The sequence below is a fragment of the Gnatocerus cornutus genome, chromosome 6, assembly GCF_029298725.1.
Source record: "Gnatocerus cornutus isolate USDA-ARS CGAHR chromosome 6, icGnaCorn1.1, whole genome shotgun sequence".
Classification (NCBI taxonomy): Eukaryota; Metazoa; Arthropoda; class Insecta; order Coleoptera; family Tenebrionidae; genus Gnatocerus; species Gnatocerus cornutus.
In genome coordinates, this window is record NC_142238.1 from 9,473,025 (window position 1) to 9,500,931 (window position 27,907).

The 27,907-nt window shown below is 36.9% G+C and overlaps 1 protein-coding gene and 1 pseudogene across 2 annotated transcripts; one reads left to right on the forward strand and one right to left on the reverse strand.

Annotated features, from left to right (window-relative positions):
* bs (serum response factor blistered) lies at positions 1-27,809 on the forward strand. The gene is made up of 3 exons (XM_088040323.1): positions 1-553; positions 10,903-11,154; positions 25,874-27,809. The coding sequence occupies exons 1-3, from the start codon at positions 143-145 to the stop codon at positions 26,264-26,266; spliced, it is 1,056 nt and encodes a 351-aa protein (XP_087896449.1). The 5' UTR covers positions 1-142; the 3' UTR covers positions 26,267-27,809.
* On the reverse strand, positions 14,981-17,538 carry LOC148172680 (uncharacterized; annotated as a pseudogene). The gene is made up of 3 exons (XR_015770239.1): positions 17,450-17,538; positions 16,922-17,203; positions 14,981-15,488 (listed from the first exon to the last, which is right to left on the reverse strand). The product of XR_015770239.1 is annotated as an uncharacterized LOC148172680 (transcript).
* Positions 27,810-27,907: the final 98 nt, after the last annotated feature.

A 27,907-nucleotide genomic window follows, 5' to 3' on the forward strand; every position in this document is an offset into this window, starting at 1 on the left:
TTGGCCGCTGGAGCGCATTGGGCGGCGCAGTCAGTCGAGCTCTGGGTTCTATTGTGTGCTCAGCTGTGTTTGTGTGTACCAGTGGTGTATACACTAAGTGTGACGCGGTGTTGTTATTATTGTTGTCAAACTGTGGTGCGAAATGGAGCCACCTGGCGGGAGGGATTCCCGTTTCAACCTGGGGTATAGCATGAATTTGCTCTCCGGGGAGACGCCCCCGGAGATCTACGGCAACCCCGGTCTGCGACCTTCCACCAGCTTGCAGCAGCTGTCACCCAGGCACACGATGGTGTCTAGTGCGTGTGGGGGGCGCGGTCTTAAAGCAGACATCTGCTACGATGACCGGGGGATGCCGTCCCAGGGCATGGGCTTGGAGGCATGTGGCGTGAATGACATCTCCGACGACACGTACAACACCCTCCAGCCCAAGAAGTCGCCGCCGAGTAACGGTAAAAAGACCAAAGGCAGAGTCAAGATCAAGATGGAGTACATAGAAAACAAGCTGCGGCGGTACACGACGTTCTCAAAGAGGAAGACTGGCATCATGAAGAAGGTGAGATAACCTCTCTACGTGATGGGCGCATGCACGTGAGCGACTGCGCGCGCATCTTACACAACCCAATAAAAAACACTATCAGATATACATCTGCCAACAATTTCTCTCATTTTCGTACTAAGGGGTTGATTTCGGGCGCCACCATGGAGCCCCCACCTGCCCTATCATGCAACAGGGCCATCGCGACGCCACCCGGCTCCAGGCGGCGCTCGTCGGCTTCGCTATGAACCAAGATTGTAACACGTGACCTAAGATAATTATGGGCACTGGCATTGTGGTACTGTTACATTGTTAAGACGCGAGCGCCGCGTACGCAATTCAAATTATAAACATATGTTGCTTTTGACAGCTAATACAAGAGATATCACGCCGGTAATTACGCCGCCGTCTGATTTCAGAACACCGTTGCCGCCAGGTCCTGCGTCGCGCCGCCTTAAAAAAAGACAATTCTTGTTTACAATCATTATATAGACAAATGGAAATTACCTCTTATTTTGTAAATGACCTGACCCCGGATGGAAGTTTCTTGTTTTGCGAGTCGATAAGACACAATGATTCATTGACTTAACCTACCCAACATTCTTTCCAACGAGACAAAAGTAGCGGTTTTATTCGGAGTTTTGGCCAAGGATTGTGAAATCCGGCCAAAAACATCCACCGCATGCAGACAAAATTTTTAAAAAACAAATATTGGAACGCTACAGGAAATCGTTGCCAAAGTCAAGGTTATCGTTTGATAATAATCATGATAAGAAGGGTCTGTGTTAAGACCTGTTTTTGTAAAATGTAGCATAGCGTTGATGCGTTGACGCTTTTATGTCTGTTTTTCACTTTTCACTTAAGTCAAGTCAGTAGTTTTGTTTATTTTATGATTTATTATTTTATATCCAGTTTTGTGTATAATTATTTTAACGTAATAAAATACTATTTAAATCTAATCGACAGTTATTTAAAAAAAAATCACTGTGAAAACGATTGGAACGATAATAATTCAGACCATTTTTTGTGTTTTTAGTCTCTCGTGCCATTTTATTTCTGTCATTTCAAATGTCGAGATTATTAGTAATTAAATTATATACCAGGGTCGACGAGGCAATTTCTCTTTACTGTAAACCCAGTTGACATATACCTAGTAAACATTTTATGGCTTAAGTCAAACCACCCTTAGAAATAAAACTGGGTGTTGTAAACTGCGGCCGACAAATTTCTAGGTAGAGGGTTGATCGATGGTTAAATAGGCGTGCGCCTATTTTTATGGTCCCCAACCGCAAGGATTAGACTTCCCGGTCCTCTCATAATGTGGCCATAAAATTTACTAGGTGTATGTCAACTGGGTTTACAATATTAGTTGCCGAGATACGAAAGATCTAGGGAAATTTAAGTGACAACATTTACGTCTACAGATCTATATGTAAATTTATTTTTAACTCATAGATGATTTAACTTCACTTTTTTACAGTTTAGTAAAATCTTTGATCCCTACTAAATATTTAGCTAGGCGATTTAAAATACACTTTTTTATCCACTTGTAGGGAAGAAATTTATTTCACAGTTCAGAAGGAGGTGGTGGAAAAAGAATTACATACACGAAATTTAATTTCGCCTAATAAATCTTTTAATATTTTGTACTGTACCTTAACAGCCCAAATTTTGAGGACGTTTTAGTCCCGAAAAGCCCGTGTTACCATAACGTCTTGAATGCTCATGATTTCATTCAGTATTGGAAAAAAAATATTTTGGCGAGAGTTATAAAATATGATCTTTTGAAATTTGCTAACATTTAGTGAAACAACTGGCATCTTAAATTTATATAATTTTACAGATAATAAGTCAAAAACTAATATGTTATTAATCTTGTCCAATTTCTTGTTTAGCGCCCAACTAAATGTTCAAAACCTCTATAAACTTTTAACCCACACGCCAATGTCAGCAACCCGAAAACTGTATCAGGCGTTTAACTGAGTAAAGTAGTAACATAATAAAAAATATTTCTATGATACTAAATTTACAAATTACCATTCAAGTGCTGAAAATGAAATATGAAAATTTTAATACTTATTGCAATAAATATTTTTTCAGATTTTTGACTTTATATTATTACAAGTGACTGAATACGTCAGTTTGTACAAGGCCATTTTCTGCGCGATATTAATTATAAGTTTATGAATATTAATAAAACATTTTTGATGAGAAATTCGCTTGAATACGCAAGTTGTATCTCGAGCCTCAGCTACGAAAATACATCAAAGAACCAGGAAGATCATTTTGACATTAACAGAACACAGCGAATACAATCCGTGCTTTTCGAACAGAAACAGATTAAGATCTGTTGCTTTCAAAAAATTGTGCACGATATTAAAATTTCTACACTTGACATAAGCAATTAGCACCGAATACAAGATCCAAATAATATTTTTAAGACGTGAATAAATTTGACAGCGGTTCGTGATCTGATAAAAATTGGTCTTACTTAAGAATACCGCCAAGATGTACGTCATCAACATTACCTAAAAGTGTATGAAGTAATCTCTAAATATAAAAAATGATGATTTGTGGTTTATGTACTTACGCTTTATCTACGGAATTCTTTAAGTACCGGGAGGGTGGAATATTTTAACACAACTATTTTTTGCTCTGATAAAATCTGTGCTACTTTGGATATGGTTTGTTGACCCATATTCCAAAAGGGAAGACGTCTATCTTATTTAGGAGATCTTGTTTTACTGAGTATGGTTCTGCCCGATTTGGGATACTACTCCCATAATCTGCTCTATTAAGCTATTGAACTTGGATTAAGAGAATGCAAACGATATAAGCGATTGTTTATTGATGGTTCAATTCCAGAAACTATAGTCCTAAATTCTGTGTTACAAAAAGGCAATACTCCATTTTTTCTTACTACAGCTATAGCTGATTCTTTTGTAATCCTGTTATTAATGAATATTTAATCGGATCTCAAATCAAATGACTAGAGTTTTGTAGATCTTGGCACGAAAGAATTTAATTTATTTATCAACGATTTGTTTGCTATTTAATTACTTTTAGCGTTTTACGGTCGCACTTTGCATCATTCATAGTGAAATGTTTTTCCCACAAAAATTTATTTTATTGTTTTAGTGGTTTTTGAGACAGAGAGAGAACTGTCCGTGTTGATTTACTGTACATTATTTTGTCATGTGAAGTTATGAAAACATGCATAAGACATCTTAATTGGTAGATCTTTAAGATAGAAGCCGGATTTTTCGACGGACGAAAATTAAGACGTTTCTTTTAAATCATTAAGTGCGTTAATTAATTAAAAAAGATTCTTAGTTATACTTTCAATTAGTTGGGAATTTCAAGTATCGTAGATATAGCTTAATCTATTAGAGTTAATGGATACATTTTTATTACTTGATACACTAAAAAATCGTACGACTATTCAGTCCAATGAAGTCCAGTACGAAATGAATTTTCCATTAATCTGTTGTGTTTTAAATCTCAAACTCAAAATTAAGCGCTCAAATACGGCGCATATTTTCAAATTTAAGTCGTCTTAAGTTAAACATGGCGTTGTTTTAACCGCTTAAGTGTGTTCGTGCATATTATTATTAGAGAACTGGGGGTAATGCGTACGTTCTATTTTTGTGTGACGCTCGCTAGGATTGGAAGTTTAATTTTGGAATCACTTATTACCGTACATCGCCGCTTTCCTATTTTTCTAAATTTAAACGATTGTTCTTTTCCATCGTCATCCGAGATATTATCAAAATCATATTTCTCTCTCTGTATTCAACGATAACTGTTTCACTTATTCCTCAGCACCAGAAATAGTTATCAAACTGCATTTTAGTAAACACCTGGGAGCTTTGAGAAAATGAATTGATTTACCCACAGCACTTTTCCTCGGCGGTGCTTGACGTAGACAAATATTTACTTAAATAGTCACCATTTAGTACAAATTAAGTGAGTCCATGGGAACTATCAATGTCTCCTATTATATGTGTGTAAATAGCGCTCGATAACGTACTAAACATTTATTTGAACTTGGTATGAATATATCTGTTCCTCAAACACATCCAAGACGAAAATACAAGAATCTATGTAATGTACGATCAATCACGTTTGGATTGTTTGCACGCTCGAATTATGTATGTGGGATGGATGTTAAATCTCAAGATTCTTACGGCAGTAGACTTGGCACGGGTTCAAAATTAATTCTGATGATCGCGACACCGGAAAAAACGTTCCAAAATTGGATAATATTCCACGGGACGTGCACACTCAAAATTGATTTATTAGTAGCTTTATGACTAACGTATTAGCATACACTGTCGTTCTGTGTAATTTATATTGACAATAATAACACTACTGCCCGCTTTTATGCACACATTATATTGAATTTATATTTTATTAGCGGCCATGCCTTCAATCAATTTGATTAAATGTCTGCTTTTACAAAGATTCATTTACATATTTCGTTAATTGATAGTTTCAGCCTGACGTGGAAGTTATCCATATTGTTGGCTGAAATATTTGCTCAAATTAAGCTATGGGACGACTTGGCGAGACATGATAATAAGTTTGGATTCGTGTCAACTAAATATACTCCTGAACTAGATAAAATCTATACATAACTTAGTTTGTAGGAGTAAAGTCATAAAAGCAGCTTCTAGACCACATTTCCCAAAGTCGACATTAAACTAAAGAACGACGCTATTTTCAGATGTCAAAACATGTCAATATTTGTTTTATTAATCACCGTTTTGGTAATACAGAGTGTTCATCCGAGTCTTGTCTTCACCCACCAATTCAAACCCATTATCGCCACGGGAGGTCTGCAATTTGCCGTCGGTAATTCGTGTTCTGAAAGCCATTTTTTTAATTCATCGCTTCCAATAAGAGCGCAATTATCTTCATAAATAGTCACCTTCTTCACGTCGGAACAGTTTTTTGCAAATTATGTATTAAAGGTTTATTTTACACCTTCGCCACTTTTCTTATTAAAATTCATTTAAAATATTTGTAATATATTATTGCACATAAAAGTAGCAAGCGGAACCATTGAACCATAGAAATATTACGACCATGTAATTTTTCAGTTCGAATGTATTACACGCCTATATCGTCGTTGAAAAGGATATATTGCCAACATATTAACATTTTGCTCTTCAAGTAAACTTTGCGTGCAGTGAAAGCTGCTGAAATCCTTACATGATTTTGGGTTTTTGGAAATTTCAAACTACGATTTTAAAACGAAATTAAACTATTTAAAAAAAAGTTGCATTTTCTTTTGGATATGATTTTTCCAAATGTAAAACATCATACACTTTACATCTTAATCACATTCATTAGAAGGCAGTACAGCGTGGGAAGAAAACTTTCAGTTAGCATTGCTTTGCTAATTACACCAACATTTTTTGTTAATGTTTGAGAGGCCTTAATTGAATTTAGAAATAGGTAAATGTTTAGATGTTCTGGGATTTCCGGTTTAATCTGAAATCTTAGATTACGGAGGCGAGCTTTTGCTTCTTTATTTTAGTGCAATCGATATGTAAGTACTAAAAATGTAAGATATGTAAAAACTAAAAAAAAAATATTTTAATTATTGTTCCAAGCCAACTTTCTGGTTCAGAGTTATTTTTGCTATAATTAATTGTGTCAACGAGTAACTCGACTAACTACGATTATTGGTATATTGTTCAGAACTATAATATGAAATTGTTGATTTTGATATTATTTACAATTGAATTTGACATAGGCATATTTAAACTGCTATAATTGTCTGGTTTGATAAAACGAGAATTGAAATCAACGCAGTTTTTAGGTGATTTTGTTAGTTGAAGTATTATTTAAATTTTCCTCAAAATATCGACATTAACATATATTGAACGGAATGAAGTATATTCTGCGTCTTCATTCTTATTTATTGATAAATCTTGCAAATGTACAAGATATTATACTTATTATACTATAATAGTCGCTGTCATTTCCCGTTTATATTTAAGTAAGATATTTTTATTCAACGTGACAATATATTACAGTTCCAATTGTTTCAATTTGACATTTTACGAGTATGTTTAAGCACGAAAGAAAAATTTGCCGAATAAAGTACATACTCAGTTATTAGATACGAACAAACATGTTTTATACGGACTTGTAGGCAGCAGGCATTTTATACCGTAACATGCCTTAGATTGCCCAGGCATTTTGCATATTGACTGATTTTGCACATAAATATATTTTGCAATACCCACTTGATGAAAAGTGTTATCTTTTTCTAAAAAGCTAGATTACGTCAAGTCGCTACGACTTCGACATCTGAAATTTCCTAAGAAATCTATTCAAGGAATTTAATCAAGAACGAGGCAATCAAGCGACAGGTACAAATTTTCGTGGCGAAGTTTCAGTGCAATTATTCCGTCAAATTAAAAGAAAATTGTAGCTTTATTTGAAGAAAACAAATTTGAAGCTTTTCAATATTTAATTTGCCGTTCTCTAACGTCGTATTTCTTTGTACTTAATAAATAAAATAATATTTTCCAGAAATTCAAAGTAACAAAAAGGGTTATTTAGCCGATATTGGCCACATTAGATAACAAAAACTTTCATAGAGAAGGAACGAGGAAATTTTTAACAGTTTCAACGTTTGCGTTTCTGCCTACGTTTTTTAAGAAGACTTGATGAGGTCATGAATTACAACTACTTTTATTTGTAAGCCATTGTTATTTTTAGACAAATAGATTCTCCTTTTGGTCTTTATTTGTGTTTTTTTTTTAAATTATTGAAACTCTGAAAGTGAATGATCTGTAACCTCAACGACATGAAAATCTGTTTCAAAATAGCGTGAATGTAAAACTGAACGTTTATACATTGTTGCCAATATTTTACATTTATTATGTGTGACATTTACAGATCACTTAAATTTAAGCTGTTTTCAAACACTTTATTTCTCACAATTTGATAATTTGGTTGCAAGGAAACAATAATCGGATTTTAGATTTAGGTTACTGTTACTACTAAGTGTAGAAAAAACAGTGTTGGCAGGTGAATTTTGTAATTTTTTTCCTAATTTTTTTATTTGTTTATTTAGTGTTGATGGACATTTAAAAGACCGGTCCCAAAAAAATGAAATAAAAGTACTAAATAGAAACAAAGAAACACCTGCTAATTAAAGCAGACAGCTTTTTAGTAAAAATAATCCATTCACACACTTTTTGCGTAACTTATACATATACATGACAAAATAAATCAATTAGATATATTATTTTGTCATTAAATTAGCCTCGTTATGTTAGCTAAGAACGCTCAAATTCCGACAATTACTTGTAGTTATTCCTCGCGTTTGTTGGTCAACTGCGCACAAAAAAAAACTCCCCACACCAAATAATCAAGAAAAATAAATTAGAAGAGATTGCCTCTTGATTGTTGGGTGTAATTAATATCGAAACCCTCTTACAATAAAAACGATTTGTCATCAGCGTTAGTGATTTTTATTGATGTGTTAAAAACAAGCCGAGCCCGACAGATAAATCATCTTGAACTTAAAACGGCGTTATTACTTTTGTTTTTACACCAACACGTCTGCAAAATGTCAAGCACGAGTCACGCAAGACACACAAAACTGAAAAAAGCGATTAAGACCGCATGATCAAGACGTCCAACATTGTTCTTGTTTGATATGCAACACTGTTGAACGAAGTGTGATTCTCGCTGATACCTTAATCACAATAATTTAGAAAATTACGTCTGATTAGTGGATTGATGAGCTTTGGAAAAATGAAAAGTCATTTGGACATATGGTCGGGGATTGTGATGCGGATGATTTGTCTTAGTCATCGTTCGTCACTTTCGAAACGATGACCTCAAGAACATGCAGACTGATATTATGCTCAAATTACAGGTTATTAGTATCAAGATGCGGCTCTTCTGCGGCGAAATCGAGTTAGAACTGCCAGCAAATAAACGCCTTGATTGATACTAGATTTCAGTCGATTCACGAACCAAGAAAGTCTTCCATTTATCGCCGTTTGTCAGTTTCAAAAAATTCAACACGAGCTCATGTTGTAATCAAACATACAAATGGCAGAAGTAGAGGGCAATCGGTGGAAGCGGCGAGTGGGTTTAATCCACGTTGCCTGGGAAGGGTAACCAATTAGCTTGTTGATGTCATGTTGGGTGTTGTTACTGAAGATGTTACTGTTTCTAATGTTGTTAGGCTTCACTGGAACTCTTCGGTCTCCAGGAGGCCGTCACTCAAAAAAAACTAAGGAAAAAAAAGAATTTTACGATTGCGTTGATAGCGGTGCTTGTTCGCCAAAATTATCTGCTGACAGTTTGAGCTTAAGCAGTATTAATGGATATGCAGTGATCTCTTTGACACGTTTTAGCAATAAGCAAGAATTTTGTTAATTAATTTTCGGTTTCTAAAAGCCTGCAGTGTAAACCGATTAGCTTAAACTTAAATTTGTTTTGTATTTACTGGACCCACAAGCAACAGGTCCAAAAAGCTGCTCCGATCATAATTGTGTATTTTGGTCCATTCCAGTCAGTAAACGATCTCTTTATCAGTGATGTATGTCGCCTTCCTTTGGATAATCTTCTGGAAAAATCTCCGCTAAATTAATCTTAACAGATTTCACCACCCTCGCTTTCAACGAAACGAGCAATTACCAAGTCGTAGGTAGATACGGCGAAGGCTGCATAAAGTGCTTTTTTCCGCGAGATAGAAGGGTAGGTCATCAAATTTTAACACCACCACCGAGCAAATTACGGTGATATTGGAGAACCGAGACAAAGAATTTATTAGGCTATCTAGGCAGCTTGTCTTTGCTTTAAGTATGCATTATTTTTCTTTTTATCGTTCAACTTCATTTATCTGAAACATCAAAGAGTCGTTGTGAGATGTTAGCATAAACAAGACTTTGCTACTGTATGCTATAAGCGGTGTTTACTCATCAGACGTGTTTTATCGGGGTTTAGGGATCGTTTTGGGATTTTCGCCAAGCGGATTTCTGATTCAGTTTTTGAGGATTTTGCCCGTTCAAATCGGTTTATACAGATGTTAGAAAATCCGCTTTGTATATTATTGGAGTAACAAGCTATTTGTTGCAAATTTTCATCGTTTGATGTTCAAAAATCTTACCAAATAACGCGAAATGCTTAATCAGATTGTCTGATTGGTTTAGGTTTAGGCATTCTATCAGAATTTTTATTTTAGCTTATTTGCAACAAAAAGTTGAAATTTATTGACTATTGTTATTAATTATAAATATTTTGTGTTAAGTAAATAGTTTTCAAGGTGTGATAATTACTTTATTAATTATTCACACTTGTGGATTATACATAGCGGTATTATTGTTCATATTTGCTTAGTTTGATATCAATTTTTCACAATTAATATTAAATGACATATTACATATAAGAACACTTAATCATTGAATGGATAATTTGATTATACCTATTAATCTACTTTCTGATTTTCTTCAATTTTATAGAAAGTTATCCAAATCAATTCAATGACAGTTATTGTATTAATAATAATTTTGCGCTATCTATTATTTTATAATATTTCTAGTTTTTTACATAATTGCTTAGTTTCTAATAGAAGCAAGTTTTAAAAAAAGTCCAAATCTCTTTTTGGGCTTTTGACATTTAAACGCATACAATGTTGAAATTTATACGTAATTCAAATTGAATTTTAACTTAGAATTGAGAAAGATTTTTTAAAATAAATTGTACTACTAATACACTGAGGTGATGTTGCCTATATGAAAGGTCAGACGATGTTAATACTCGTCGTGTTCGTTCTTGCATTACCTGGAATTTAGGAAGTACCTAATAAACTAGTTAAATAAAACACTTTTTTGGGGACAATACCTTTGGCAAAAATCGCTTTATTATTTTCTCCAATTCTTATTACTAGTAATATTGTGGGCTCCAATCTATAGCAGCTTTGAAATATTTCATTTATTTTAAGTTTTTTTTTCTGCAAAAATAGTGCAAGTGCGAAGTCACGCAACTTCGTGCCGACATTGAAATTGCATTTAAGTTCAGTTCAATTGATTTTGAATTAAGCGTCTGCACAGATAAAGGTATTAACTTTTCTCAAAACGCTGTGGGCAACTTGCAGCTCAGACATGCGTCGATTCCGAGCCCGCCCATGGAAGGTCCTGCAACTTATCAGGAAACTCTTTTTGTAAACCTGTTAATTGAAACGTTATATTCGTGTAGGCATCGACGGTACTTGCTGCAAGCTAGTGCACCAACATACCGCGTATTCAAAAATCAAAGAGTTGGGCATGGCAACAAGCAAATCAAACTCCTTTTGGTTGGACCATAATATGACCAATTTCTTTTTTTTGCAGGCTTACGAGCTGTCAACTCTCACAGGAACGCAGGTGATGCTCTTGGTGGCGTCCGAGACGGGCCATGTGTACACGTTCGCCACCCGAAAACTCCAACCGATGATAACCAGCGAAGCTGGCAAAGCGTTAATACAGACGTGCCTAAATTCCCCGGATCCTCCGGCAGGTTCAGCCTCTGGAGACCAACGAATGTCGGCCACCGGATTCGAGGAGACGGAACTCACCTACAACATCAGCGACGAGGACTCCAAAGTAAGACAAATGGTGTACGGTTCACCGCATACACACACGCACGCGCATTCTTTAAGTGGCCAGGGTCACTATTCACACCTAGAGCAAAGCCATCTGGGCTTGGGGGGCTCACCGCAGCATGGGGGCTATTCACAAGCCTGTCCTAGTCCGCTGCCACCCCCGCATCAAGGCTACGGTCACCCGCAACACCCGCATTCGCATTCGCACATGCCGCACTCGCATCCTCAGCGGTAGGCGGACGAGATGCACCCCCAGGGGATGATTTTAGTCATGATTTAGCTTATTGTTATGGTGTTCGGGACGACGCGCCGAGATTAACAAGGCATCAACGGAAATGCGGAAGGAGGTCTGGACTTTTTCTCTGCCTTGAGATACAGTTTTTTGTATTATTTATCCAAATGACGAAGTGATAATAGCTCAAAATGAAACGTTGCTTGTACGCAGAAAAAGTAGTTTTCAGTCTGTGAAATCGGCTGAAAGTAGCTGTGATCTTTCAGCACAACCTAATTACTAATTAGCCATCGCTAATGGTACGTTAGCAAAGAAAAGAAATCCGAGGTGTGTCGGATGCAATATCCATTATAGATGTTATTTTCGGTTTATAAAATTATTTAATAAATAATGTGACGTTGATTTCGTGAAGATTACAACTTGCATATGTTGGGTAAGGCTGTCCATCTTGAATAATCAAAACGATACGTATCAAAATATCAAGGAAGTCACATACTGGCAATAAAAATTTGACTTTTGAATGGTGTAATTTATGCAAATCAACAAATCAGAGTGATTTGAGTTTAGCCTGGGGTGCACTAAGCGGCAAGAGTAGCTGTCTATATTAATTTAAAGTAAATTGGATCCGAAATGGTGGCATCATTGAATCGCATTTACGACAAACTGAATTAAACTGAAAACTTGTCTCGTTTCGAACCTCTCGGAAAATATATCGACTGCTGATATGGCCGCAAGTCACATATAAATAAGTTTATGAAAGGCCTGAAGTACCTTCCCCATTACGCGAAGTGTATTCAAGTGATGGCAGTAATTTCGCGATGTCAGAAGTCCCAGGGCACATTTTCTTCGCCGCAGTAGTTGGTCAATTTACTTGTTTCACACATTTGTGTAGTTTGTTGTTTAACGTTTTCATTACTCGCATGCCCTAAAGCCAAGAAATTTAATATCGCAAACGTCCAAACATAAATCTCAACGTAATGAAGGTTTCGAAATTTTGTTTCGTTATTTTTCTAGGCCTGTATTACGCCCATAACAAACATATGTTCATATCGTTAACCGTTATGTACAGAGAATTTTAACCCAAGGCAGATGAAAGAGTTCCGATCGTTCTTGGTGAGAAGTGAAGAAATACCGCGTCGAGACGCCATCCCAGAACAAACCAAAGCGTCTTTTCACACTCGGCGCGTCGGATGGACTCCTTTTGTATTAAAAAAATGAACGATGGCCGACTTAACTTGAATAATTCATCTTAAGCCAGACCTCACGCATCGGACAAATGTGAGATTTATTTCTTTTCTCTGCCGAAGCGCTGCAGCGGGCGCGGAAATGTGGCCAAATTGACAAATTTTTATTTTTAAACGCCTCAAAAAAAGCAGTTTTCTTGGTCACGTTTGGTGTCTTCTGCTTGCATCGAGCAGTTCCCGCTGATTACCGGGATTTTAGCTAACGGTTGATAGCACGTGCCTATCCTGCCGTCGGCCCGATTGGCATTACTTCCTGCATCCGGAAACGGAAGTCTAGATGTTGCGAGTGGCCCGTGCGTTGTAAATAAACAGTTTGGCCAAGAGCAAAATCTGTAGATAGAAGTGTGTGTATGCGACCCTTTGCGTTTAGCGTCTTTGCATGATGGTGTTGTAGTTGTTGCTTTATTTTACCATTGTCTCGCGAATTTATTTGCATCCCGACAGGGACGTGTTGAATAGATTTGAAATTTGAAATGTCTGCAGTTGTAACCGTTGCTAGTAAATGCCCAAATACGGCCACATGACTATAATTATTGAAGTTTTTTCCGTGTAGTTTTGTAACCCATTTCGACCCACGTCAGAGTCGTGGGTGTTTTTGTTTCTGACACAGATCTATTCAAGGGCGAAGCAAGACCCTTAGATAAAAAGGATTTGGTGCGTGCTATACGAACTGATAAAACTCAGGGTATTTTTAATTTCGTCGGAACAAAGTAATAAAGAGCAAAGGTTTACTTGCGATTTTCTGTATATATTTGGTAAATAGTCTCCAGGTGAATTTGAGGTCCAGTTTTTATTTGTTTACGATTAGATCATGTTAGCAAAGCAATTACGGCCCACCTGTATTTAAAACATTTACGAAATCCCATTGGTCGAGTAAAAGTGTGCGTGTAGGTGGTGCACCCATCTGCGTTGGAGGCTTGCTTATTTTTAGGTCGTTGGCCCCCCCAAGCAAATCCCAGATTTCACTTTTGAACCTACACAAGGGGCAAAGGCAAGCAGCTAGGACCCATAATCGAAGGGTGATTGAAATTTTGCAGTACAAAAGACCACGGAAAAAATGTACCGTTGTTATCATCATTATTATTATTATCAAATAATGATGGTCCGGGCAACGTGACTAGGCAGAAATGCGGACAATAAAAACCGCAGGCCCACAATGGGGCAGTATAATGTTTGTTGTTAACCGCCTTTTAATTTGAGGACTTCTTTCGTTTGGACGCCCGGATGATTGGCGTAACCAAATGAGCTATTTTTTTTCAGTTATAGAATTTCCCCTTTGCGAAGATGAGCGAGACAAGCCATAAATTTCGAATTTACTCGGCCAACAGGAAAATTTTCTCGGAATCTGATTATTTATGGTGTAATTATTTGAAATTCCCCAAAATCTCTATTTTTCGGAAAGGTGGGACTTAGTAGAAAATCGCAAGTTTCCTTGTCGGTGGATACACCATCAGAGTATAATAACCCTAATTCTATCATTAATGTTTTCATTTTGTACAAAGTTTTAATTTTTAATCTTATGTAAAGTATTAAATTATACATTCCAACGAAGCTGATCTGTTTTTGAAGGCGCACATTGTGCACTGTCCTTTTAAATCATTAAGTGCCATTTTGAACATCAGAATCTGTATTATCGCACGAAATCTATTGACAAGAACACAATGAATTATTTTATGTTGCGCTATGGCGTTGTAGCTATAACGCGAAATTGTTGATCATCTAGTCCATGTAGAATAGGTGTCTTGTTCAAAATGGTAAATAATTTTAAGCTAGGTATTTATTATTTTATATTATGTTTTATTCGATATAATATTTATCTTAATTTTTGTGATGTATAAAGCAAACTAAAAATACTGAATGTGTGCCTTAGGACCGATTGTAACTAGTTAGTTTTTTTAATTGGAAGCATGTTTTTTTAGATCGATATTTATGGTTGTTATTATTTATTTTTAGGTTTCTTGTTTTTAATGCAAAATAAATTATGTTTTTTCTGAAGACGCTTTGTAACCTTGTATTATCTACGTGCCGTTATTTTTTTTTACACGAGAGGAAGTGGTATAGAGATGATGTAGGGTTACAAACTTTATTTGCTTTGCATGTTTTTTGTTAGGAGAGTGGCATGCAAGAAGTTTGGAGATTATTTTGCTGACTGTGTAATGCCAGTGTGTCGATTACATCGTACTTGTTCCGTAAATGTGATAATAAACATGTTTTTAATGTAATATGCCCTTTTGTATCGGACTCTCGGTCTCTCTTTAACTCAAAAAAACCGATCTACATAGGAAATGTCAACATTTTTTCACGTTACCCGCGAAATGTAGTCGGGAAACAGGAATAAGAGAAAAATCAAGTTGTCACTTAATCAATTTATTGGTACGGTTTCATACATAATTATTAAAGCCATGTCTCAGCCTAATCGTACAGGGATTGAGCAGCATCAAAATTTATGACTACTTAAAAATTATCTAGTGCCTAATTAAAATTTGTAATTAGTATCTTAAACTAAAGTAACATTATCTGAGTTGTCAATCATACATCAATACAAAATTATAATTACAAATACGAGTATACGTATAGCGGGCCTGTGAGAGGATAAAGGCGAATTTAAATTTGAAAGTAGGGAAGATCAAAGTCAGGCATCGATCATCCATCGTCCGATATCTCTCTGCATATCGATGCCACTCGAGATTCTTTTTTCCGACGACCACTTAAGCATAATGACTAAAAGTCTAACTAACCTAAAGTAACATTTAATATGGCACCGGAGAAACTAAACGCTACAACTTAATTCCGATGTTAGGCCGCTTTTGACGAGTTCTTCACACCTGATGTCCAACGGTGTTGAGGCGTCGCCCACGTCTGTAACAGAAAACAGGAATCAGCTTATTACCGACTATCTAGCGTATAATTGTGCCGCTACTGGAATTAGTCTTAGTTGAGATCGTTTGATCAAGCGTATTTTTAATTCAATTTGTTGTTCCAGCTTTCTGAACCGTCACCACACCTGTACGAGCGAATTCATGTTTAAATAAATACTCTAATTAATTTAAATACGAAAAGTTCATTTTTCCGATCAAATTTCATGTACGCCCGGAGCGCACTAACCAGCTGGCTCAATCATCACCTTGATCGAAAATAATTTTTTGACCAATTCACAAAAATCGACGTTTACATATTCATAATTGGTAGAGTTTCACTCGAAATGCATTTCAAAAATTCGGCGGTTTTCGGGCAGATGTTTGCGTATTTCTGATTAATTTTACTTGCGACGGATTTTGTTTAATGTTTTGCAATGATCGGTGCCAGTACGAGTGTTGTAATTACTTTGTAGAGCGGCAATAAACAGTAACGAGTTTCACATAATGTTTTGAAGGATTTGCCTAAACGAGATGAACGATTTAATGTTGTAAAATCTCTTCGGAGAATTATGCAGATCCTCGACGGCGCTGGTAACAAGAGCAATAAACTAGATTACAAAACAAACGGCCACGATTGAAATTTGTTCCACGCGGGACTAGTTATTGGCACACGCAACTTGACAAAAAACGTTTCAAAATTACCCGATTTTTCAGAGAGACATGTTAACTTTCCCGTTCGAGTCCGAAAGTGTCCGGTTAATGAATGCATAATTGGGATGCAGAGTAATTAGTAAATTAAAACCAATTATCTAGTTGTGACAATTTCGTAATAATCGGCAATTAAGCTCCATTTCAGCTGAGTTCATTTCCGACGGGCGGGGAGCATAAAATCTGTAACTAATTTTTTCGGGGCCCCAAATTGTGGTATTGATTGAAGTATTAATTACTCTTAGTAAACACCATTTTGTAAAATTAAAATTTGTAATAGAAGTGATGAAATCATTGTTGAGATCTTTTGTGTTGGTTTCTTGTACAAAAAAATGAATAGAAACGAAATTTCGGAACGAAAGAACGCATCAGGCGCACGAGAAGCATTTATTACTTTTTGACAGAGTATAACTAATTGGATGGTGTCAGTTATAAATAATTACGTATGTAATTTTGCAATCACTTTTATGGACGATACGATGCGATAATTTACCACTGGGGCGTCAAAAACATAAAACCTTTGATTGCATTCATTTTCTTTCCATCATAAAATCGAGATCGTTGTTAACACGGAGGCATTGAGCGCTTGTAATTGACTGCGATATAAAACACTATCAATACCATGAACAACAGCGTTTATGATTAAATAATGAATTTTTAGTTTGATGAGAAGTTAAAGAGAGACAAGTCAAAAATGATCGTAAAAATCAAAATGACATGCGATACCTTTGAGTCCGTCCGCTCGTGATTTTCGACATCTACGCTGGCGCTGACCGAGTTGGCTTTGCCGGGGAGTGGGGGGCACAGGAGGTCACACCTGTTCGCATTTCACCCCCTCCTGGGGTAGTTTTCTCTTTTTTCGGGGTGGCGAGTTGACCATGGGGTTGTTTTCCACCGGCAATAACCCCAGAGCGGGTGAATTTTGAGCTAGAGGACGCGGCGCCGTCTTTAGAGCCCTTTTTGCAAGCAGGTGTCCCCGGGTCGATGGACGCAATAGCGCCGCGCTCTCTGTAAAAGTGTGAATCACATATGTTGGGTTTTTACTTCTTTTCCCACACATTTCGACAAAAAAGACCGAAAAGATTGCGCCCCTTTCCCCAAAAAAACGATAACGACACACCGGCAGTTTTTCCAAAAGGTACCTTTTCTTACATACGAAAATGAAAAATTTGTTATAAAAATTAGGAATAACGCGCATGCTACTCCCTAGTGTTAGGTTTTTTAGTAGAAACGAAGAAAAGTTTTTGGACTTACGTTTGGCGGCATCAGGACATCTTAGACGGAGCGCAAGAAGCACGGCCGACGATCGCCGAAGAACTGTGGGGTCCCTCAGAGTCCCCCATGAGTCACGGAGTCGGTCGTCGGCGACCGGAGCCGAGCAAACGCCATACATGGTCCATACATGGGCACCATCCCATATATGGGTCGTGTATTGTTGCAAAATACTGGCTACCGGGCTTGGGACGGGATAGAAGAGCAAAAAAATATAGAGACGGCACGTGCTATTGTTTTCTGCTGCGGCTCATTTCGAAGAGGAATGATAGGCGCACCGCGCAATTTAACGATTGCGAGAATCCACCGGACCTTTTTTATGTTGGGCAGTTTTTAGAGCCATCAAATTTATCTCGGAATGGGCCTGAAATCAAATTCGACAATTTATACAGGATGATAGTGATATTTTTACGGGCGGCGTCTGCCTTGGATTTTTATTTTATTACATTGCTTGGGACTGTTTAAAACCGATGTTTTAACTCGTTCAGACGAAAATTTACGACCAAACGACAACGCCCAGCAATGCAAAAAACAGCGCTTGCACCACTCGCATCGTCCTGGAAAATGAAGCCGCAGGAAAAATTCTACATGCAGGAAGTGTCGGCTGAGATGATAAACGCTTTTCAACGAGCTTGCCTTTCGATAAAAATGGCACTTTTTAAATTGCTGTTAGAGGCAGGGCAGTTTGCGAGTTTTCCAGAAGATCCAATGTGAAGACTTGAAGATTTAAGACTACGAGTAATAATAAATAATAATTAATTGATCGCGTGACGGATCATCAATTAATATCACAGTTCTGTCCGATGTGTTGCTTCTTACATCCAGACAACCACGAGACATTCGTTTTCTACCTTTTTTATGTCTTCGTTATATTAAGACATTAACATAAAATGTGGCATGAATATGGAAATTTTTTTAAGTAATGAAAATGAGGCATTTAAATATTAAACGAATTTCTAATCGTTGTCTACTTCCGATGATGTCTTATTTAAAAATATTGAAAAAAAAAATTGTTCTATAATTATATGATTTTATTTTAATTGGAAACATTTATAACACAATTTTGGGTAAACTGTGTACAGGTGAGATTTCGGCGGTTGTGCAAATATGGAAGCCTGTCATCGCCTGTTTTACATATGCATAATAAAAGTTGTAATTTATTAACGTCGTAAATTAAAGCAGGGAGGTATTTTTGTCTAAAATAAAATGTTGTGCCTACCTAAATGTTTGTACGAGAATTTTGCTCATAACAGATTAATTTTGTTTATATAAAGTTTTTGTTGGAACATTACTACATAATTGTTAAATTGTGACACATTTGTACTAGCTTAACTGAAGTTTAAGTTAACTAATCATGTAATTTCTCATGTGTTAATCTTAGATTTTAGTTAATTTTAATAATTTTCTGGCAGTTTTCTAGGGCCCCAAGCAAAAGCATTGATAATCGATTACAATGTAACTTTTACAAGGGACTTTTAAATGTTGAGAACACGGTCTTAAATCTTGCCAACATATTAGTTGGTGTGGGCGCAAACACTGATGTGGTGCCTAAAATATTAAATTGCAATGTAAAGTTTATCCACATAAACTAAAATTTACAACTATTTTTGAAGAAATGATTGTTAGGCAGTTGTGTTTTCTCAACATCTATTGTAGTTATCGCGACATGGGCATGTTTTTTCTATTGATGTTTTATTTTGAAAATAAATAATCGAATTTGACTTGCAAATCAGGATGGTTTTACGACATCCGATGTCTCGAAAATCCATTAAAATACCGTAAAATTTTAATAAAACCCGTCTCGCGAAGCTGGAAGGAGGTTAAATCAACACCTTTCCGCAGTCCGGTTGTTGTTTGGTTTAAACAACAGTCGACAATTAAATCAACTGCAACAAAATTGCCCATATTTAGTCCGACTCCACCCACCGTTTACCACGTGCACACAACATCGCCATTTTTGTCTAGTCGACTCCGGTTCCCCCGGAATTGTCTCTAGTTGTAGCAATCGTCAAAGTTGTACATGTAACGGCGTCTTCCAACTCTTATGCAAATCGAGACCCGGAAGCAAAAACGAACCCTGTGAAACTCGATCGCAGGTGAATGCTGGACGTACTGTCATTTCGAAGAGAGAAACCAATCATCATCATCGATGAGGACATTAATTTCGTCCACTTCCGAATTTTCGTCGCGTGTTTTGCAGACCGCATTTGCATTGTAATTGAATTATTAATTCGCTTCTTTAATCCGTTTTGGGACAAACCATTATCATGCATATGCCGTTAAGTTGACGGTATGTGTGTAATTTTGCATTTTATGAATATCCATTACGTGTTTCTTACAATTGATGCCGCCGACAACTGCGTTGTGGATAACGAGTTGTCATCTGTAATCCGTCGCTGTTCATCCACACCAAGAATTATCCGGACACCTGCGGAAACTTGCGCAAGTTTTCAGACGAAAATGACGAAGAAACACTCACTTTTCCACGGAAACTGAAGCTGTAAAGCTAGAAACAACACCAACTTTTGCGGCAGCTGTTTTCCGAGAAAAACTTAAAAATTGCAAGCTTTTAACAATTTGTCTTCGTTATTTTTTAATGTAGAGCAATTTTAGATTATGGGAAAAACTTATGTGCGTAATTTGAACGGATTATCTCACTTTTAACAGTTTGAAAATTCCCAGCGGTGCGAATTTCATATTTTTGCAATTTAATATGCACACAAACAGATATTGGTTTTGCGGACTTTTGTTGCACTCGCCTCTTCAACTCTGATTCTGATTCTATTTCACACATTTTATTTCGCCGCTGGAAATTTTTCTTGCGCTTTTTCAAATTCACTCTCTTACTCTGTACTTTGCTTCTGAACAGTTCTTCTACTTCTTCTAGGTATTTATTGCTTTATACGTGTCTATAAGAATGTATTTTACTATAAAAGTTGGATAAAATTCTCAGAAAACTGGTTCCCATTCTTAATATTTTTCGGCTTTTGAAAGCGGACGAAATGCGGCGTCGTTGAGGCAAGTTTCAGCAGTAATTTGCTTGCATACAAGCATAATTAGCTCTTCTCCCCAATGGAAGTTGCAACAAAGTTCCATTTTTGAAATTTATGTGATTTTTATGCAATTTACAATGAAGGCAACGGTCGGAACACGAAACGCAGGTTCAATTATGTCCAATAAATAGTCGATGGTATCTTGTATGTTGAGATCGCGCATATCTGGCTGGTACATCATGGATATCTGGATCTGGTAGCGATGGTAATCTGTGCGGTGCGTCGGCTTTCCTCAGCTTAAGTAATGGTTGGTTAAACCACAATTACCCGAACAATGGCTATTATATTGTTATCGAGTTACTTGGCAAAAATATTGACTTATTATATGCAAGCTTTATATCTATTGCGATCCTGCAACCGTGTAGGTGTACGGATACATCGTTTAGACATGTGCTGCGAGCCGGCAAACTTTTTCCTACCATTTATTTCATCCGATGATATATAGACAAGAGTACATATGTACACTTGTCTACGCAACAAATACAGTTGATATGTTGAATTCGCCGAGGATTATTTGAAAAGGATTTTTCGAACGAACGGTCCGCATTCATTGCACAGACACGCACATTACTCTTGAGCGAAAGGCGGAACCTCAAACGAGCTTTGCTGAAGACTCACACCTAAATCTGAGCTTCCAAAGCGACAAAACTATCAGTGAATCGAACCTAATTAGAAACATTTCGGAACGATAGGAAATGGAAGATGGAAAAAACTCAGGAAATGAGCTGTTCAAAATGTAATCCGTGCAATGCGAACCGAACCATTCAAATGCGAGGTCCGGTGAAATTACGATTGGAAAAAGCGTGTGGGTTTTTTTGCATACAGGATGAGTAGAAGAAATTATTTAAAAGCTTATTAATTCTAACCGTAACTGCCGGAACGTGGGAACAGATACATTATGTAAAAGCGGCAATTAAGCGGCGTTTTGGATTTTTTAGCGCCGCAAATGAACTTGTTCGATTATCGTCAAAATTCCATCTATTTTCCTTTAACTTGTTTAATAAAAATCGCAATTAAAGCGGAACCATAATTTAAATTGTTCCCTTTGTAAGTGAGTGCAATTCAATGCGTTCTGGACGTACGACTAAAAATTATGACCGGTTAAAGCGATCGTGGGTGTGAAATCAAAGCCACAGACATAAAATACAGAAATTGACTTTATTATGTTTGCCTACTAATAAAGCAAAACTGTTCAATTGCACTTGTCGAGACGAATAAACGCATAAATCATACATAAAGGTGAATAAAAATTAATCTAGGGAATGCAGTGTACTTACGATGTGGGCTTTATTCAAATTGATATCTTCCTATATAAGCTGTAAAAGTTCTCAGTTTCTCAGGTACATCCAGTTGTGATATCTATAATATCATTTATTGTATCGTGACGAACCTTTTTCAAGATCTCAAACCGAAAAATTCTACAAACTCTACTCTGTGGTTTTAGTAAAAATGGCCTTCTGTGCTCTATTATTCGTGAACTGTACATTCATTGCAGATCGAATGTTACGGAATAAACCATTTGCAAGACTGTAAGCAGCGTGGCTAATTTTGAACAATACCTTAATCATGTTAACACTTTAATTTCATTCAAGTGAAGTATAACGACATTTCGATGTAAATACTACGTTTCAGTTATTAAACATTTTCATTATTGCTTTTGAGGTGATATACAGTGGTCAATTGACAAGTCTAGTTTAACAACAAGAGCTGTCTCCTTTTAATAATTTCATGGATAATGAGAGTTGGATTTCCCCGAAATGTTGTAAGCGATTTTATAATCAGAGAATAAATAAATTGACCATAAAATTTATAATAGAAAAATAGATAACAGCAGAATACGCACAATGGGAGTAATAATTAAAAGTGATGTCTTGGTATCAATCTGGAATTTGATGGTTAATACTGTCGTTTTATCACATTAATTGATGAAAGAGCGTAGGAACAGTGATAATAACCGCACCTGTCCCGGATTATTATTATTTGCACTTGTAAGGTTTGATGACGGCGTCGTAAAAGGCACATCAGGTGGAAGCTGCAAATATTTCACAGATGATTAGGCCAGAAACCAGGTGCACGCTTCATTATTAAGACAGACAGCATTGGAACTTAATGAAGACAATGTGCACTTTTTTTCTGTTTGAGCAATACCTCATATGAAAAATCGTACGTGCTTGTTACCAGATTTTTTGCCTGTGTAGCTAACAGAAGAAAAAGATGCGATTGAACTAGAGCATCCGCGAAACTGTACCCAGACCTCTTTTCTTGCCGGCTAATTATTCGTTGTCGAAAGTTGCAAGAGTGAAAAATACCGCATGGATGCCCCATCAATCAAAAACGAGAAGAAAAAACCGATCGTTTCATCGCGCCCGATTTCTACTCACTACTCTCGTACCGAACTTCCACAAAGAATTTCACACGATAAAAGCGCTTCTCTTGCCGCAATTTCCGCGTTAAGGTGGATAACAGCCTTCAAAGTGAAAATTTGCGTCGGATTTTTCACGCACCCGTATTTGTTTTGTGTCCGTGACAAGGTTTCAATGGAACAATTTCGTTTTGATGAGGTATGAGGGCGGCTACAGCCCTTAAAGTTTTCAGATGGTCCGTTGTCTGCGCTGACCTGAGGCCGGGTCAATACCCGAAGTGATCAAAGACCCCCGGCGCCAAAACACTTGACAGCAGTTCCGATCCATTTGGTGGTGTCTCTCATCGTATACGTTTCGACATGATCATAATGAAATTATTTCACAGGTAACGTTTGCCTCTTTCCACCTTATGCAAACACGTGCGTTAATGGGTCGCGGACGGTCTTGTGGGAGGCGGTTGCCTTCAAAGACACAATATAGCTTCTTATGCATTGACAGAATCTTTGATTGAAAAGTTAATCGAAATTTAGTGATAACAATTTCGAGAAGATCAATAAAGAGCCCCAGGCATCTGCTTTAACATCTCTCTTATTTAATTAAACTCCTAAACAAAATGTATTTCGTTGTTGCTAAAGAAATCAGTTTCCGATTGTTGTTCTTCAGTAGGTTTATTAACAGTTATTGTTCGCTGTTGCTAGTTCTCAACATATGCTAGCTTAAGCAGACCACACAAGCCTTATTTCTGAAAAAAATGAATAAATTTGTAAATTGTGGGAAAGACGACGCTGACATTGTGCCAAAATTTTTGTTTTTTTGTCGTCATCTACCAACTTGCTCCCAGTATTACGTTACCTTTAATATTTATTGGAATCATAATTTGAAGTTACGCTTGTCGTTTTCGAGTGATGACAACATGACTTGCCCAAACCTGAAGATGAAATTTATGTACGCGAACAAAAATGTTCCAAATTTGTCCGAGTGCGTTGATCATTATCAACATTAATTTGGAGAGAAGCAGAACCTGCTGGCGTCCTAACTCATTTTTCCACTACTAATTATTCCGTACGTGTTGATCATTAAGAAATATTCGAAGCCTCCTGTATCCAAGAGCTATAAGTTAGTGATGGGCTGACTTCCCAGGAAGCATACGTGCAAGTACGTCTTCTTTACAAGAATCGTGTTAATAGGCACAGAAAAAAGAAGTACATGTCGAGAATACCTTGGTCATAATCGATAATTATTATTATCAAGATGCCGGAGCGGAGCGGCGATTGGAAGCCCAATCGATTACATATGCTATGGGAATCTCCCAATTATCTGTTTGGCCGACGTCGGCGATGCTGTCATATGATATACGCGGCTTGATCATTACGACTTTTTCTTCCTCGGTAGGGATAATGCAAGTCATACGTGAAGGAATCAGAAATCCAACTCCCGGTTTTTATCATAACTTTTCAAAACATGTACATCGCCGATCGCGCCGCTTTTTACCTAAATTAAAGGATATGATTCTGCTTTCAAAATATGACAATTTTGTTTTTATGGCGGCGTTGTCGCCGATTTGTTACGTTGCAAGGATGCCTCTTCGATTGCTCGGAAATATCGTCATAAACTTCTCGTTTACGATGGCATGTCATGTATGAAAATTGTATGTATTACATTTAAACGCTTCGGTAAATATCACAGCGTCACGCTCTAGTGCCGGATCGATCCGACAGGTGGCAATCGATTTTTGAACACCTGGTGCTGAATTCAGGCGAAAACGGCGGAAGGAAATGGGGATAAGCGTGGTGGCTAAAATGCTTTGATTAGCACTAATTAACGTACCATATCCTGGATTATCCACGCTTGATTTCAGGCGTTAAGCGTTCTCCCAATTCAAACGACCGTTTTACATCCTTCGGTTTTCAAATGTAACAAAAAATTATTGTTCTCTCAACTCTTTAGCGGTTTGAAAATAATAATTGGATGTCTGCGTTTAATAGAATGTGATTTACAACTTCATTATTTTCAAACCAAATATCTGTTTTCTATTTAGAAAACCATAAACTATTTTTTATTAGGAACGGACACGTTGCGCAAATATACACGCGAAAATTAATGAAAAAATTAAAATTTATTTATTCATTGAAGATAGCAGTACTATTTTATTTCAGTATCAAGTGTTAATTAAGGATTAATTAGGTAAAATTAATAGCTAATTTATTCTTTAGTTACAACTTAATTTTAAATACTTTTGTATACATTAGTAGCTACTTATTTCGATCATCTAAAAAGCATAGTCAAGTATAATTTATATTTGCCGATTTTGATTACTAAAATTTGAAATATTAATTGACGGTCACAACTAATTGGTACTTGTTGAAAATGACGTTATGCTACTCTTGTCCCAGGACTTTGCAGTTGGAAACCTGATAAATTCCTACCACCATGGAGAAGAAAAGTCTAACGCAAGAAGAGTTTCGCTTCGAAATTTCCATGATATAATGCGGTTTTTCTGTATCTCTCCCCATTTGGCTTAAGCGAGTTCCGAGCTGTGCTATAACACTATAATAGGCAAGCAAAGCCACGCTGTCTGCGATTTTCCATTGGAATCGTAAAACCCGTCTTTGTCAAATTTGGTATTGAATTCAACGACGGCACACGCGTAAATCTAAACTTGTCGGCCCGCCACGACTACTAATTACACGAATTAATTGCTATTTACTCTGTTCATTGTCATGCAGCTGTCTTCTTGTATTAATTAATTATTCAGAATAAATGCCAAACAAATGTACGCGAAAAATTTTCTGATTCTAATTATTCAATTAATTAAAACACTAGCGACCTCCCATACAGCTTGCATTAAATGTTTTTCTTTGTATGATGTGGACATGGACATTGTTATTCTTAGAAATTAAAACTAAAACTGAACGTCATGTCTTTTCTTGTTGTTTCTAAAGTTTCATGCCAAAAATTAGATTGATTGCAAGTGTCCTTTCTTGTTGCAGGACGATAACATGTCTGGCGGCGAGTCCAGCGACAGTAGCGACGCCGACGCTCATGAAGAAGAAACCGACATCGTCTACGTTCCTCCTTCCTCCAAATCCGCGACGCCTCCGCCATCCACAACTCCACAATCAACCACTACGTCTTCCACAACCTCCTCGACATCTCCCACGACGACAACGACCACGACTTCAAAATCTTCATCACAACCTATTCTATCACCTCTCGTCTATCAAACTCCTCAAGGCATGATGTACGCTCCGTCTAATGGCGGTGTTATCTTCAGTCTAGCCCAAGCGGACCCTAATGCCACACACCCACAATTTATCACGATACCGTTGTCCATGGTGGCGGCGAATGGCCAAGGGGAACTTGACCTGTCAAAGCGGAAGTGACCGGCGAATAAGATTATTGGCACGTTGCGGGCTTCCGTCGACTTTGTTTCGTATGTGCGCTTCTGTTCTGCCTGTTTCCTTTTCCGGTTATCGAGGCGGACAGTACTCTTTGGGAACGTGATGTGCCCGTTTCCGTATTCAAAATCACGGAGGTAGGACACGCATCGGTAGTTTATTATTGTATTTATTTGCTAAGCAGCTGATAATAATTATTATCATGGCAAGAAAAAATCGTCATACAGCATATCCTAAACACTCAGCATGAGCATCAAAAAATTCTGCCCATCGAGCGATTACTCAGAAGAAGGCTGCGATTTTCGCCGTAGAAGAGAAAGTAAAATTAACATAATTCTGATCGGCTCTATTATGTAGTAGGTGGATAAGTGTTTAAAGAGTTTGGGCGGCGCCATGACGATTGGAAACGAAAATTTTTTGTTATAGGTGGACAATCCTACATTTAGAAATTAAAGCTCTAAAAATTACATTCTACACTTCTAATATGAAGATCCTCCAGGAATTGAGGTGGTCAAAAAACTACGGAGTACTTGGTGCTTCCAAAATTTTGTAAATACATTGCCTAATTGTCCTACTAAACAGGAATAAGAATTGGCCGGTTCTTACATTGTATCTTCCATAAATGAATTTGCTGCCTCATGTATTTACAATAACTTCTCATTCTCATGAGTCCTGAAAATTGGCCAAAGATGACTAAATCGCTAACTTAATTAACCCGCGAATTTCGTTTCCGTATATGTCGTTATTAATGTAGCTAGTTTGGTGTATCTGACTCCCGTTATGTGACTTTAAAATAATTTTGTTTGTCGATGTCGTTGCTACCTAATTATCTGTTGTTACTTAATGATAAACTCGACAATAAATACTTGCCAAACTGTAAATGGAATAATTGTACTTATTTATTGAATGGTCTGTGAAATACTATTTATAGTTTTAATCAATTTAGACTGAATTTTGTTGAAATGGCGGCCATTTCGGCAACTTATCTTTCTGCTTGTGTTATATGCTAGTCAATACTTGCTAGTGCATAAATTAGTTTAGATTGATACCTACTAATTTTGTTGGATACAAAAACGTTTTGGTCGTGGATTTCTATCAAGGTTTTCGCTACTATAGACTTTCCTAAATTACTGACCCAACATTCCAAAAAAAGGACATTTGTTTGCAGGATTTTGAACGGCTAATGATGGTAGTTCGCGCTGAAGCGTTTTTGGAAAATTGTTGACAACTTATTTATTAACTTATTGGAGAAGCACTATGTTTCATGATTAAACGTGCCTTTAGATTACATACTTGTAACATATCTTTTTTGATATTTATCGTATTTACATAATAAAATTTATGCAAATCATAGCTCAAACCATTACGCCTTTTATTCTTGTATCCTTGTGAGCCTTAAACTGCCACTCATGTACATAGAACTTGATACCTATTAAAAATAAAAATGTTTTTTCCTTTGTAAAAGAAGAAAACTGTATTTATATTTCGTGCCATATATATCTGCAAAATAAAATTTGTTATTATGTTCTGTTTTTCTACGTTCCTTTGCTCTTTCTCACTCACTCTCGATCTTCCTTTCAAGATGTGTTTATTTTTACGTGCGACTGAAATAGTCAAACGTCTGCT

Coding starts and splice junctions, on each gene's coding strand:
- bs (XM_088040323.1), top strand. CDS start 143: ATGGAGCCACCTGGCGGGAGGGATTCCCGTTTCAACCTGGGGTATAGC. Junction 554..10,902: donor AGACTGGCATCATGAAGAAG/GTGAGATAACCT, acceptor TTTTTTTTGCAG/GCTTACGAGCTGTCAACTCT. Junction 11,155..25,873: donor TCAGCGACGAGGACTCCAAA/GTAAGACAAATG, acceptor TTCTTGTTGCAG/GACGATAACATGTCTGGCGG.